The sequence below is a fragment of the Lagopus muta genome, chromosome 1 (assembly GCF_023343835.1).
Source record: "Lagopus muta isolate bLagMut1 chromosome 1, bLagMut1 primary, whole genome shotgun sequence".
Taxonomy (NCBI): Eukaryota; Metazoa; Chordata; class Aves; order Galliformes; family Phasianidae; genus Lagopus; species Lagopus muta.
Window position 1 is genome coordinate 118,092,380 of NC_064433.1, and position 13,045 is coordinate 118,105,424.

The window sequence follows — 13,045 nt, forward strand, 5'->3', positions numbered from 1 at the left end:
TGGCTACAGCAAATGAGGATAAGCCCAAGTGCAGCAGCTGTGGATGCAGAAACAAAAGAAAAAAGACTTTTTACCCCCTGGAAGGCCTCAGATACAGAGAGACCTCCAGCAAGATACCTTGCCTCCAGTGCCAAACCTCAAATGAGGTCTGGGAGGAGGTAGATCCTGGCTCCACCCCTCCTGGTCGCTCAAGTGCACTGCATGCAGCTGAGCTCCCCTGGGTTGGCCTGCCTTTCACCAGGTGCTCAATCACTGGTTCAAGCCGTAAATTTGCATATCTGCTGCACATCTGAATATTAATTTCATTCTCCAGTTCTAATTTCCACAGTTTTCCAGATTAAAAAACTGTACGTTTTCAGGAAAAGCAGCATAATCTTCAGAAAATTAAGCTGAAAATTCAGTAAAAACTTATTATTAATCTGACTAGAACGTCACTTCTGCTTTCTATAATTAGTCCTTCTTATCTCAGTCTCAATTTAATACTGCCACTGTTTCATACTGATTGAACTACGTATTTCTATCTTACTGAGCACTGAACTGCTGGAAAGAACCAACAAATTATTTTTAAAAGACTTTAGAGCTCCATTCTGACTTTTGCAAACATCTTAACTCCCCAAATAAGCAGAACCGATACCTTTTTAAGCTGAGCTGTTTTCCATGTACTTTATCATCTCAAGATGAATTAATATTAAGATTCTGGATACAAAATGGCAACTCCCAATTTTAAAGAAAACAACCCATGGCTTATGTACTTCATATTTTGGCCAACTATATTTTAACCGATTCTTTGAAGTTTTTTTTTTTTTGCCATCTACTTTTGTTGGCGTTTTTTTTCTGCTGATATTTATTCTGTGCTTACATTAACAAATTATTACAATTTCTACCATCTACTTATTTATTTGTTACATGGATTGTTAAGCAAAAGGTAACAAGGAAAAAAACATACTGAGAAATTGGCAGTGATAGAAATACGAAGCATTTCTCTGTTGTCATGAATATTTCAGAAGCAGAAATCTCTTAATGAGTAAAACCCAGCATATTATTCCCACATAGTTTTATGCTTCTTATTGCACGGCTTTTATGAATTAATTCACAGTGAAAATAATTTTAAGAAATATACAAGTCTTCAAAGTTGTTTTAACACACCTGCAATTCTAGGGCAGAAAATTTAAGTAGAAACTTGTTTTTTCCCAAATACACGTTCTTGCAACTTCTGTTTAGAATAAATAAACAAAACTGACATGGTTAACTTCTTAAAATGTCATCTATTTTACATGTGACCTTTTTCTTTAGATCCATTTTATGTGTTCAGGTAAATAGCACAGCCTAGTTTACTACTTAAGCTAATATCATGAGGGAAGACAAAATGATTTATGAAGTATTTGAAGACCCAATTGCTCAAGGAGTAAACAAAAATCCTTCTTGAATATAGGCTGGATTCATACATTTCTGTCATCAGAGAGTACCATTTCTCTGACAAAAAGTTGACTTCAAAATAAGTTTGTTCACATTAAAACATACTATCTATGGGTAAGGTGATTCAGCAATCTCTCCACGCGAACTCCCACAGTTATCTCGAAGAAAGAGGACTTTCCAGAAGAAATTACTGCTGTTAGAAAATGAACACATCAACTACTTTCTGGCCCTACCTAAAGCCAAACAATTTGTCATTTAACTAAGGATCTCGCCCATTGTGCGAGATGTTGCCTACTTCACCATGCTTCCAAGGAAATAGAGAAGAGTGAGTGACTCACTGATGTTGGCAGTATCCACAGATGCATTTTGATAGCATCTGATTGATAGCAGCATGGTCTCACATACCCTAGCTGTGCCCACACACCCTCTTGACCCCTGATTTGGCTCAGGTGACAGGATGGGTGAGCACAACAGGGGCCTGTTCTGCTGGGAACTGGGCAGCAACTCCCTGAGAGTTGTGTACTTACAGCACTCCAGCCTCCGAATGATTGCACGTGAGCCTAAGAAAACACTTTTAAGCATGTGAATGAAGGATATGTTCAATCTGCTCTGAAGTAAATCTGCAGGACCGCTGACAGGTGACATGGACAAAAATAAACTACTTGTATCCAGTGATAGTAAAATCGCAAATTTCTTGATGTCCTAAAGAATAAAAGTATATACCTATCTTTAATTTATTTTTATGCTGTAGCTACATAGGTAAAAAAGGATCTTATAAAAGTTTTAAAACTATACTTCCTTAGTGAGAAAAATCACAGAATCACAGAATTGTAGGGGTTGGAAGGGACCTCCAGAGATCATCGAGTCCAACCCCCCTGCCAATGCAGGTTCCCTACACCAGGTTGCACAGGTAGGCATCCAGGCAGTTTTGCCTTGCAACAAGGGTTTCCATAGGCTAATTACACAAATTGCTAATCAGTTTTAAGTCATTGCCTTTTACTTTTGGGAGGAACCTTTTTTCTGTCACACTGTACATGAAATCATGGACAAACATGCAGTTCTGAATTCAAGTTCCTCTGTAATTCACTCCAGCTACACATTGGTATGTGATCATTCAAAAAGTAGCTGGATGAGATGCTAGTCAGACACGTCTGATATCAGCAGAAATTTGTGTTGTTTGCTAATAGGTAACATACTCAAAAAACAGTTTGGTCTTAGAAACTAAATTATCTCTTTTTTGAAAATCAAAGTATATCGTATCTGTCTGAGTCCTTTCCATTTCTGCTGGTTTTTCCAGGTTTTGCATTCAAGATTCTTTCTATGCTTTTATTAAAATTTACTCTACTCTTTTGATATTGGAGAACCTTCTTATTAACATTCACCTCAAGGATACACAGTCTATAAAAAGAGTTTTAAATTCTTAATCACTCTCTTGAACATCTTTAACCTGGTTTGCACTGCATTTACTGCTCTGCATGTGTGTGCATTCAAATATTTTGATATCCAATAAGATAACTACTGTCCTCTCTTCTTTGATACTGAGATAAAAGACGCATGCTCGCTCTAAATATCAGGCTTTTTCCCTACTACTTTTTTGTTACTATTGTTGTAAACCTCTCTCTTACACTGATCCTCCCCTGATTTTCTAATAGGCAAAATTCACAACACCTTTTTCTGTCTTCCCAGAGGAATTAGAGAGAATTGAAAGCAGTCACCGTTCCATCATTAAATCTTTTCATTTGCACTTTAAAATATTCCCTTTCAAATTCAGAATCTGCTTTCAAAACTAATCTTTTAATTATTCAGACAGAGATTTTTCTCTTTCCTTGTTTGCTATTGTCAGCTTTTGCTTCATGAAATTCCATCCATCAGTTGAAATGTAACATGATCAGAAACAATCCAAGTTATGTACAATACATACAAGTCAACTTTAACCCCTAGGCAACAAGCATGGTGTTCTGCTCATGTTTCCTTGTCACCTTGAGCACTTACCAAAGAATGTAATTAAGCTCTCTATGATAACTTATGTGTCCACTTGTCACCACAAAGTGGTTGCTGTGGATTAAAGTAATAAGCCTGTGTGAGTCTGAATAACATAAAATAATGTCACTTCATCATTTGCAGTTATTTTTAATGTAACTGTAACGAAACCTGTCTCAGATTTGTCCATTCCCATCTTAAATGAATCTCTCTTGGCTTCCTCAAAATTTTATGCTGGAGACTATATTAATTGATGCTTCATCAGCTTCAACCACTGCCAGCTCTCTTTCAAATTCTTTTTGCTAATTTGCAAATGTTATATACTGTATGTACATCAGATGTCAAAAATCTTGGCTCTTACAGCAGAAAACAAGCATGTATTGAAAATCAGGCTTTATATAATGGATTCAAACTTACAGTACTTCATTTTTTGCCAAGATTATGCAATTAAAAACTTCATTACTTAAATGCTTGCAGAGATCAGCCTAGCAAAGAAGATGATGTCAGCCTGACTAAAAATGTAAATTCCTTGTGTCCCACAGGGGAAAAATGTCAGTGTAACTTAAAATTACAAGGAGACATTTTACTCCACATCACTGTGAAATCAAATTGTCAAAAGCTTACAGAATTCAGATTGCCATGTATTTGATATGGGAGAGGTGAATAAAAAAGTGTAGCAACGTTACTGGAAAGTTCATGTTTTAAAATAAAGTATTTTTTTCTTCCTTAAACTCAGACCATAAGAGAAATAAGATATCAAAACCTATCTGAAAGTGAAATACAGTGAAAGGTAAAATATTATCATTTTCATCAGCTAAGTTACTTTATTTTTCACCCTTAGAAAATAAGGCTTCACATCTCAGTGAGACTCCACATTTCAGAAGCAGGGTCAGGGTTAACTTGATACTCACTAAACCACCAACAGAACATGAAAGGCAATTTAGTATTTAATACTTAGGTGTTACGTCATCTCAGTAGTTTTCACACAAGATTTCTCAAACTTTCTTCTCTCCATCCCCTGAAGTGTCAGCCTTTCCAAACCATTTTATATTCTGGTGTTTAAGTGCTGACAAATTTCAGCTGTTTTATTTGTTATGAATAGCAGTAGAAAATCTGGGAATAGACTATTGTATTTATGCTGAGAATTCAACAGGAAAGCTTTGCTTTAATCTTCTTATCACTAGACTAGCTCAGTACTCCTAGGAGTGATGAATAAAGGAAGCTATGTCACTAACATTTACATATGATATCATATAAGACTAGAAAACAGCTCTCTAAAAGGAAATCTCATTCTTCAAAATCATTTTCCTAACCATGTTTTACAAACAACAGATAGGCATGAACCAGCTTAAAACATAAGCCACTACAAAGTTGCTGGCTTCTCATATGTCAAGCTTCGTTTTCCTAGCAATCATTACCTATTCATACTTATTTCCAAATATTCAGCAGTCAGTCATACGCAGACTAGCTCATTATCACACTGGCAATACACGGAAAAAGTACAAAACACACAGAGATAGAATCCTATTTGTTCAATGCAAGTACATTTATTAATAGAAATCCAAAAATGACTTACCACATGAAGAATTTTATTCTCTGTTTCATATACTGTGCAATCCTGAAAAAGTAAAGCAGAAAAGACAGGTTAGATTGATCCAATCAATCACCATTCCTAGATTTATTCTTGAAAAGAATTAAATAAAACTGAAATGGGTTGAGGAAGAAACAAAAGATTTCAAAGTCTCAATTAGAATGGAAAGATTTATATAACAAAAGAGTGAAGCCAGCACCAAAGGCAAAGGAAAATATACTCTCTCCGTAAGTAAATGGAAAGGGAGAACTGGCTTTAACAGTCATGGAGAAAACAGGTACTCAAGTTCTTTGCCTCAGACTTCAGCAGAAGCAGTAAGGCTTCCCACTCCTCCATATCCCCAAACCTCTAGATGGGGAGGGGGGGCAGGGGATCAAAATCTTCCTCTGTAAGAGTGGAGCAAGTTAGAGACTGTCTCATGAGACCGAATGTGTACAAGTCTATGCGGCTGGACAGTATGCATCCCAAGATCCTGAAGGAACTGGCTAATGTGGTTGTGGTACAATTCTCACCATACTTTAAAAGTCTTGGCTATCGAGCAAAGTCCCCCATGACTGTAAAAAGGGAAACATCACTCTCATTTTTAAGAAAGGGAGAAAAAGAAAGCCAGGAAATGATACACCTGTGAGCTTCACATCTGTGCATGAGAAGATCACAAAGCTGATCCCCCTGGAAGCTGTATTAAGGCACATGTGAGATAAAGAGGTGATCTGTGACAGCCAGCTTTGCTAAGGGCAGACTGTGCCTGACTTTTGATAGCCTTCTGTGATGCAGTGACAACATCAGTAAACAAAGGAAAAAAAGTTGAGGGAGTTGGACTTAATTTAGCTTGGAGAAGTGAAAGCTCTGGGGAGACCTTACTGTGACCAGTACTTGAGGGTAGCTTATGAACTGGAGGGAGACTAACTTTTTAAAGGGTCTGATAGTGATAGGACAAGAGGGAATGGTTTTAAACTAAAAGAGGGAAAATTTGGATTGGATGTTAGCTGGAAATACTTTACTCAGAGGATGGTGAGGTGAGGCGCTGGCACAGCCGCCCAGAGAAGCTGTAGTGCCCCATCCCTGGAGGCGCTCAAGGCCAGGTTGGATGGGGCCCTGGGCAGCTGAGTTGATGGGGAGCAGCACTGCCCATGGCAGGGGCTGGGTGGGCTCTGAGGTCCCTTCCAACACAAGCCATTCTATGATTCTACAAGGTCTGTTGGAGCCTGTATGCACTACCCAAAATGTGAGGCTATTTTTCTAAGAGGATTAACAGATGGAAAGCTCAGGGCTGTCAGTTTTTCTGACAGGCCAAGTCTCAGCAGATATAGTAAAGTGGAAATACAGGAATTAGTAAGGAAATGAATACATGAAATGCAACCAACACTGGTGAAAGAACTATCTTTTCTAAGTTCACAGGGTGCGACAGCTGTGTGGTGATTTGTACACAGTTTAGGATAGATGCTTTATATCCTACCCAATAACTCACTTGAAAGATCTGACTAAGGTTCCACACTGTAAATCCTTTCATTTTTTAATCAATTTATCCTCTTTGAAAAACAAGTTTGTTATATGCAACTCTTTTAATAATGAATTTTTAGTCCATGAAATGTTTCTAGTGTTAGGTAAGAATAGCCAATATGTTCTTAAGCTTTACCTAAAACAACAATGCAGAAGCAGCAAGTTTATCAAGACATTCAGGAAACATTTGCCAGTAAGTACAGCCAGAAAGAAAATCTGAATCATTTAATTATATGCAAATATCAGTGACATATTTGCAATCTCAGTAGCAAAATGCACATTTCATATATAACAATACATGAAAGGGCACGTAGCATTTTCAATCTGGATATATCTTGTGTTCTGCACTGATTCTTATGAATCATTTTTAAAAAAAAAAAAAATACTGTAACACTTATATTGCAGAGAAAAAAAAAGGCGCTTTTAGATAGACGTAATTATTTCATTTGTAATGAAAAGTTTACTGTAAATTTAATATTCAGCTTAAAGAGGATACTGTTTGAGAACTCTCACTACTAAGGGAAGGAGTTTAAGAACCCAGACTCCATAGAGGTTCATCACAACTAGGAAGTAAGTGAATTAGGGAGAAACACTGTTACATGTACGCACGCGTAAAGGAAGTTAAAAACCTGCTTACTTCTGATAAACCAAGAGTATAAGTAAAAAACATTTCTGAATCTCCCAATGACAGGAAATCAAGTAGAAAACTTCCCAGGCATCTAGAGTCTACATGGCGCAAGTGGCTTCACCCTGAAATCCCATCCTTATCGCATAGTGTATAATCAATGGATATCAAGATGTTACAATCACAAAATAAACAAGAGAGTTAGGCAAAGTGGACTATGATAACAAGAGAGAATAAATGAAAGGCTTACCCTTATGCTGAGCTCACCACAAAACACCAGAAGGAGGGATCTCCAGATGAGATCCTTCCCCACTGGTAGCCAGCTCTTAAATAGGTCTAGGAGGAGTGGAGCCAGGCTCCACCTCTTCCGGCAGCACAGGTGAATTGCCTTCACCTGTGCTCCTCTGGCTGACTCATGGCTCGCCTCAGGTGATCAGTCAGAGGTTCAGGCCGTGACTCAGTAGTTTCCATACACACAGCTATCAACAAACACAGAGTTTGGGAAAACAAATTGCTAATGGAGTTCATCGCATATAGGACTGCTGATTTTTGATGCTACCTCCTTATTTTCAGTCAAGAAAAAAATTGTTAAGTAGGTAAGAGAAAAACTGGAGGAAAGCAAACTCAATGCTTCAGTAAAACAATTCCAAAATATGCCTTTTCCATTAAGAAATGGCATGCAGCAACACATAATTCAAGCCTGAACTCAGAAAAATGTGCAGGAATGCAAAGATCCATGCTACCACAGCCTAGAGCAATCCTGAAGTCTAAGATTCAAAGCAACCTACAGAATGTCACCAAGTGGACCTCTGTATCATAGCAAGCTTGTTTCAACTTCCCTCAGCCATCCCTGGAGACAAGGGCTGAGATAGTTTTTGAATGATCCCAAGAGCAAAACCTACACATAATTTTCTTTCAAAGTCAACAGTTTATTTCTCCCTGGATTTTTTTTATTATTGTTATTATTTTTTATTTTTATTTATTTATTTTTAAGTCATTACACAGTTTTGTGCTTTATCTTCAAGCAAGTGTTATGGATAATTGGGCTCATACTCTTCAGATATCCCTTAGGTAGAACAATGAACTGATTTTTTTACTGGAAGTCTTCACTGTTTACAATTATCGTTTTTTCATATCCATTTCATTTCAACTGAAAATGCTTAATGCACTTGAAAACAACAAAGAGAGCCACTAATTATGCAATTAGAAATAATTTTTTCTCTTAATAGCATACTACCCTCAGTAAGAGGACAACTCTTCCTTCCAAACCTTGACTATTCCTGAAGAATCTTCTTAAGAATCTGTTTACTCACAGTACCGCAAAAATATAGTTATGGTAAGAAACAGACCATATATAAGTTCAACATCAACTTTTTTCTACTTCAGAAAACATGGAGCACACACACACACACACACACAAAAAAAAACAAAAAACAAAACAAAAAAAAAAAAAAGCAAAGTTTTCCTTCTATTCAATTATTTGCTATTCAATTAGTGGAAGAATACTGCGATTAACCCTCAACTCAAACATGCAGTTACAACAAAGAGGAGCTGTTTTGCTTTCACCTGTGCCTTATGTGAAACATGCATATTCACTGAAAAGTTATAATGAAAGCTAAGCTATTTCATCTTCACCTAACCAATCAAACACGACTTCAGCTCAAACAGCTGAAGAAGAATACTGTCTCCTCAGTGCACGTCACAGAATCATAGAATGGCCTGGGCTGAAAAGGATCATAATGATCATCCAGTTTCAACCCCCGTGCTGTGTGCAGGTTCACCAACCACTAGACCAGGCTGCCCAGAGCCACATCCAGCTTGGAATAAACATTAAAAAAAACCCAACATAATAGAGGGGGTTGCTAACAAAGCAAGAGATGCCGCTCTTTTCCTTATGCTACAAACTGTGTGCTAACTTACATTTACTAAAGATGTACTCAAATATTGGCCATTAACAGTTTCAGGCAGGAAAAACGGACAGTTCTGTCAGCAAAGGAGGAGGATTAAAAGGGGAATATAATGGCACAATTTAACTGCTAACATAAGGTTTTCACGGTCACTCTTTGCAGCTCTAATTTATGCATCTAAAGTGTCACAGGGCGCTTTTGGGCTCTTTCTTTGCAGAGATAGAAGGAAATAAGCTGAGATCTTAATAAAAAGGGAAACATAAGATCCAAAGATGGAAGATAAAGGAAAAAAATGCAGAAGTGAAAAACAGCAAAAACAAACAACAGTAATCAACAACAAGGTTTTTCTGCACTTTCAATTCCAAAACTTCCCAAATTTCAAAACTTATTTGCAAAACTAGCGAGACATGCTACAGTGTAACTGAGATGCATCACTTACATTGTGTTTTTTCCAGAACTTTTGAGCTTCACAGCCATGATTCTGTATTATTTCTACAAAAAGTTGGATTTTATCATGTCCCTAGGTAAGAATTATTACATACACTTACAGTTAGATCAACTTAATTAAAGTAGCACTGACTGGTGACAATGCTTCCAAATGCATATATCTCACCCTACTCTGTTCCTCAACTATGCTAGTACATCTCACGTGTGAAGTAACCTCTACAAAATGCAATAGTTATAGATTATTTTTCTTTTTTAAATCAATGGTTATGATGTTTTATTTTTCTAATTTCTTTCCTTCTCCTCTTGCTATTATTTTTATGTTTTCAAACTTCCATCTTAGTACGTCTCAGAACTGGGGAATTGGGTCAGCTAATTATACTGACAATTTTCTTTGGTCCTTTTCTTTCCATCAAAGTTGATTAAATCTCAACTCAGAACGTGAAATACAGAGGTCTAGAAACCTGCCAACTCAAATTACTGCTCATGCATCCCAAGCAAGTGGGATCTGGAGCTGGAGATCATGCAGTTCTCCAGTACTGTAACTATGAGACAAATTTCAGAATGAAACACGTCTATTTGTGCATGTATATAATGTACATATATTTATATGTCTGAGTAAGCATCGCATCAAATTATCCATTGCAATTAACTGCCAAGCACTTCTCAGGGTACTTGCAAAATACTGTTTTGAAAACATAATGATCCTTAGTGTTATTATTGGTTTGTCCACATATTGTAGGCATCTCTGGCACTGCATTCTTTTTGGCAGTCTCTAGTTCCTATAAACTCCACAACTTAACTTCAGAATAAAGTTATGCTAGTTCAGAATATAAAATATGCATAGAAATGTTCAGGAACAGGGAGAATTGCAAAAAGATGTGTATTTGTTCTTTCAGCAACAACTCAGAAATGGCTCAGCACTTCTAGACGAGAGTGTGCAATAGAGCTGTATCGTTATTGCTTCACTGTATTTCACTGTTCTTCAGATCAGTGACTCAGTTATTCATGTATATACCCATCCTCATTAATTTTTTCCTTCAAGGCAGGGAAATCTCCTAAGCAGAGCAAGTACAAAAGCATGCAATTGCCAATGACAAAAATTGAATCTCCTGATTCTCTGATAACAAAATAGCCCAAGCAAATATTTTGTGAATTTGCATTACTGGAGCATTGCCTGGAAGAATCTGTGTGGTGCTTGCTACAGAGGTGGAGTCAAATGGAAAAAAGGTCACCATGAGAGCATTCATTTTCAAAGCAGCTTTTGAGTTGCTTCTGATGGAGCTGCTCCATTGTCTTCTTCACGTTTTTCTCCACAGTCCAGCTGAATTTCCATGAAGACAGTATACGTGTGTGTATCACACAGGTTTTAGCAGTCTTCCAGTGACAAAATACAGGCAAGATTAGGAACATAATTTTTTAAATGGCAGTGAAATCACTTCAGAAATGCACTTTAAATAATCAGTTCTATATTTTTTCCATGTCTTGTTTTAAGATGGCAACACTTAGATTTCATGTATTGCTTAAAAACAGATGTCTGATAGTATTGTTGTCGCCATTATTTTGAAGTCACGCAAAATATTCTGAAGTATGTAACTCTGATTCTCTATTTCTAACAAAAATAATGAATTACATGATTGCTAAAAGAGAGTTCAGGCCTTCATGCATTGCCAAACCTTTGGTATAAAATCTCTCTTGAGCAATGTAGCCATTGGCTGGAATTAAGTCAAGCCATCATTTAAATCCCTTTGCTTCTCAAATTGATTAAACTGTAACTGAATCCTTTAATTCCAGTGTATGTCAAATGGATGGTATGTTAGTCCTGCTACGTAGAACAATAAGAAATAATTGAGAATGCTCAGATCATGACTTTCAGGCCCTTGTGGCTCTCCACATCTTCCAAAATAAGTGGTTCTGTCTTCCAGAAGGTCTCTTTGAGCCCTAGCTCCAGACAACTTGTGTCATTGGCTCTAGGAAGGCTCGTTTGGCTTGAACTCCACCCAGTTCATTTATGGCAGGAAAATGATAAGACTGATGTTTATTGGAATCTTCACTGGATGTTTTCACAACAGTTCTTAGTAATTATGATAAAGCCTAAAGCTTTGCCAACACAAAAACAGCAAAAGCTTCACAGTCTTCATAGTAGATTTTGTTATCGTTACCCTTTATTGCTTTTTTTGGACTGAGACAATAGTAAATGATTTTGAAATAGGTACAAGATAAGGTAGATGCAATCAATTTAGTCCTCAACTACTAAAAACAGAAAATGCGTGGAAAATATTTCTAATGCAATTGATTACAGAATTAAACAATGTCAGCTTTGAAACAATAAACTTGATCAATACAATATAGGCTGTGTGGTAAAGATGTTACTGTGTCCCGTTGAGAACTGAAGGATATTAGGGAATTCCTAACGTGCAATTTACAGGTATAATTGAGTAATTATTGGAATAATAAAACACAAATTGGCAGCAATACAGATCTGTTCAAAACTCTTCCTCCAAACTACCCCCCACAAAATCCAAGAAATCAAACCCTTTAAATACTCCCAAACCAAAAGAAGCTGGAAAGCAGGTAACATTCTCCTCTGCTAACAGGCAAAGAATTAAGAGCATGACACATTTACAGCTTTCCTAGTCTGATGCTTTATCATATCTTTGATTTTAAGAGGTCTAGCAGGGCTTTGGATGAAAAAGATACAGGCTTCAGGACAGTGATATTACACATGCCTGGAACAAAGGCAGGGTTGAAGAGCAAGAGGAAACACATTTCTCTCATCTCACTGCCTAAAATACAATAGAAGGCTGCTCTTAAGCTTTGCAGCATCCCAGCATTTGCACAGGCAGTCCTTGACAGCTGCCATATAAACTTAAGTTTTAAAATTACACAGTTTATAAATAAAATGTATATATATATATATATATATATTTAACAAGTGGACTTGTAAGTGGAATATGGTGCTTTCTCTGAATTTCTTTCTGCTGAGCTGCTCAAAAAAAGTCTCTCATCGTGGCTGTTCCTCCTCCAGACTGCCACAGCCCAGGGAGCTCTACCCTTAACCCTCCCATCTTCTGCAACCTCTTCACTATTGCTCAGCACCTCCTAAAAATCATGCTGCTTTAATTATCATCTCTGAGTAGATGAGTCACAGAGCTCTCGTCCCTTCTGTTCACATTCACAGTTTAGAATCTCCTCCTGGATATTTGCCACTAGCCCTAGCACAATATGCTGAAAAGCTGAAATCATGTTTCTTCCCAAATCTTCCCTGCTTCCTCCTTCTTTGCCTATCTCTGTCAACAATTCCACCACCTTATGTCCCACAAGCTCACAACCTGGGTGCCATTTCCAACTCCACCTCCCACACAAATCCTGTCAATTTTCTTCCCACTGCCATTCAGAAATATTTTTTCTTTTCCACTTATGCTGCAATTATTCAATCCCTGCAGCTTCTTGACACCGAGTCCATGGCATCCTGCTCTGTTATTACTCTCTGCCTCTCTGCTTTTAACCCAGAGCTCACCTATGTCTACAGCAACCCATGCTGTCCCTCTCCCATCAGAAACATACCTAAAAAATGACAGA

General features: G+C 37.3%; 1 protein-coding gene across 7 annotated transcripts in view; it reads right to left on the minus strand.

The window, feature by feature from the left end:
• CNKSR2 (connector enhancer of kinase suppressor of Ras 2) overlaps positions 1-13,045 on the minus strand; it is a 208,296-nt gene that overhangs the window by 129,911 nt on the left and 65,340 nt on the right. For all 7 annotated transcript variants that reach the window (XM_048955183.1, XM_048955191.1, XM_048955198.1 and 4 more), the window contains exon 5: positions 4,973-5,014. In XM_048955183.1, coding sequence (XP_048811140.1) covers positions 4,973-5,014 — 42 coding nt within the window. The remainder of the gene's footprint in view (positions 1-4,972; positions 5,015-13,045) is intronic.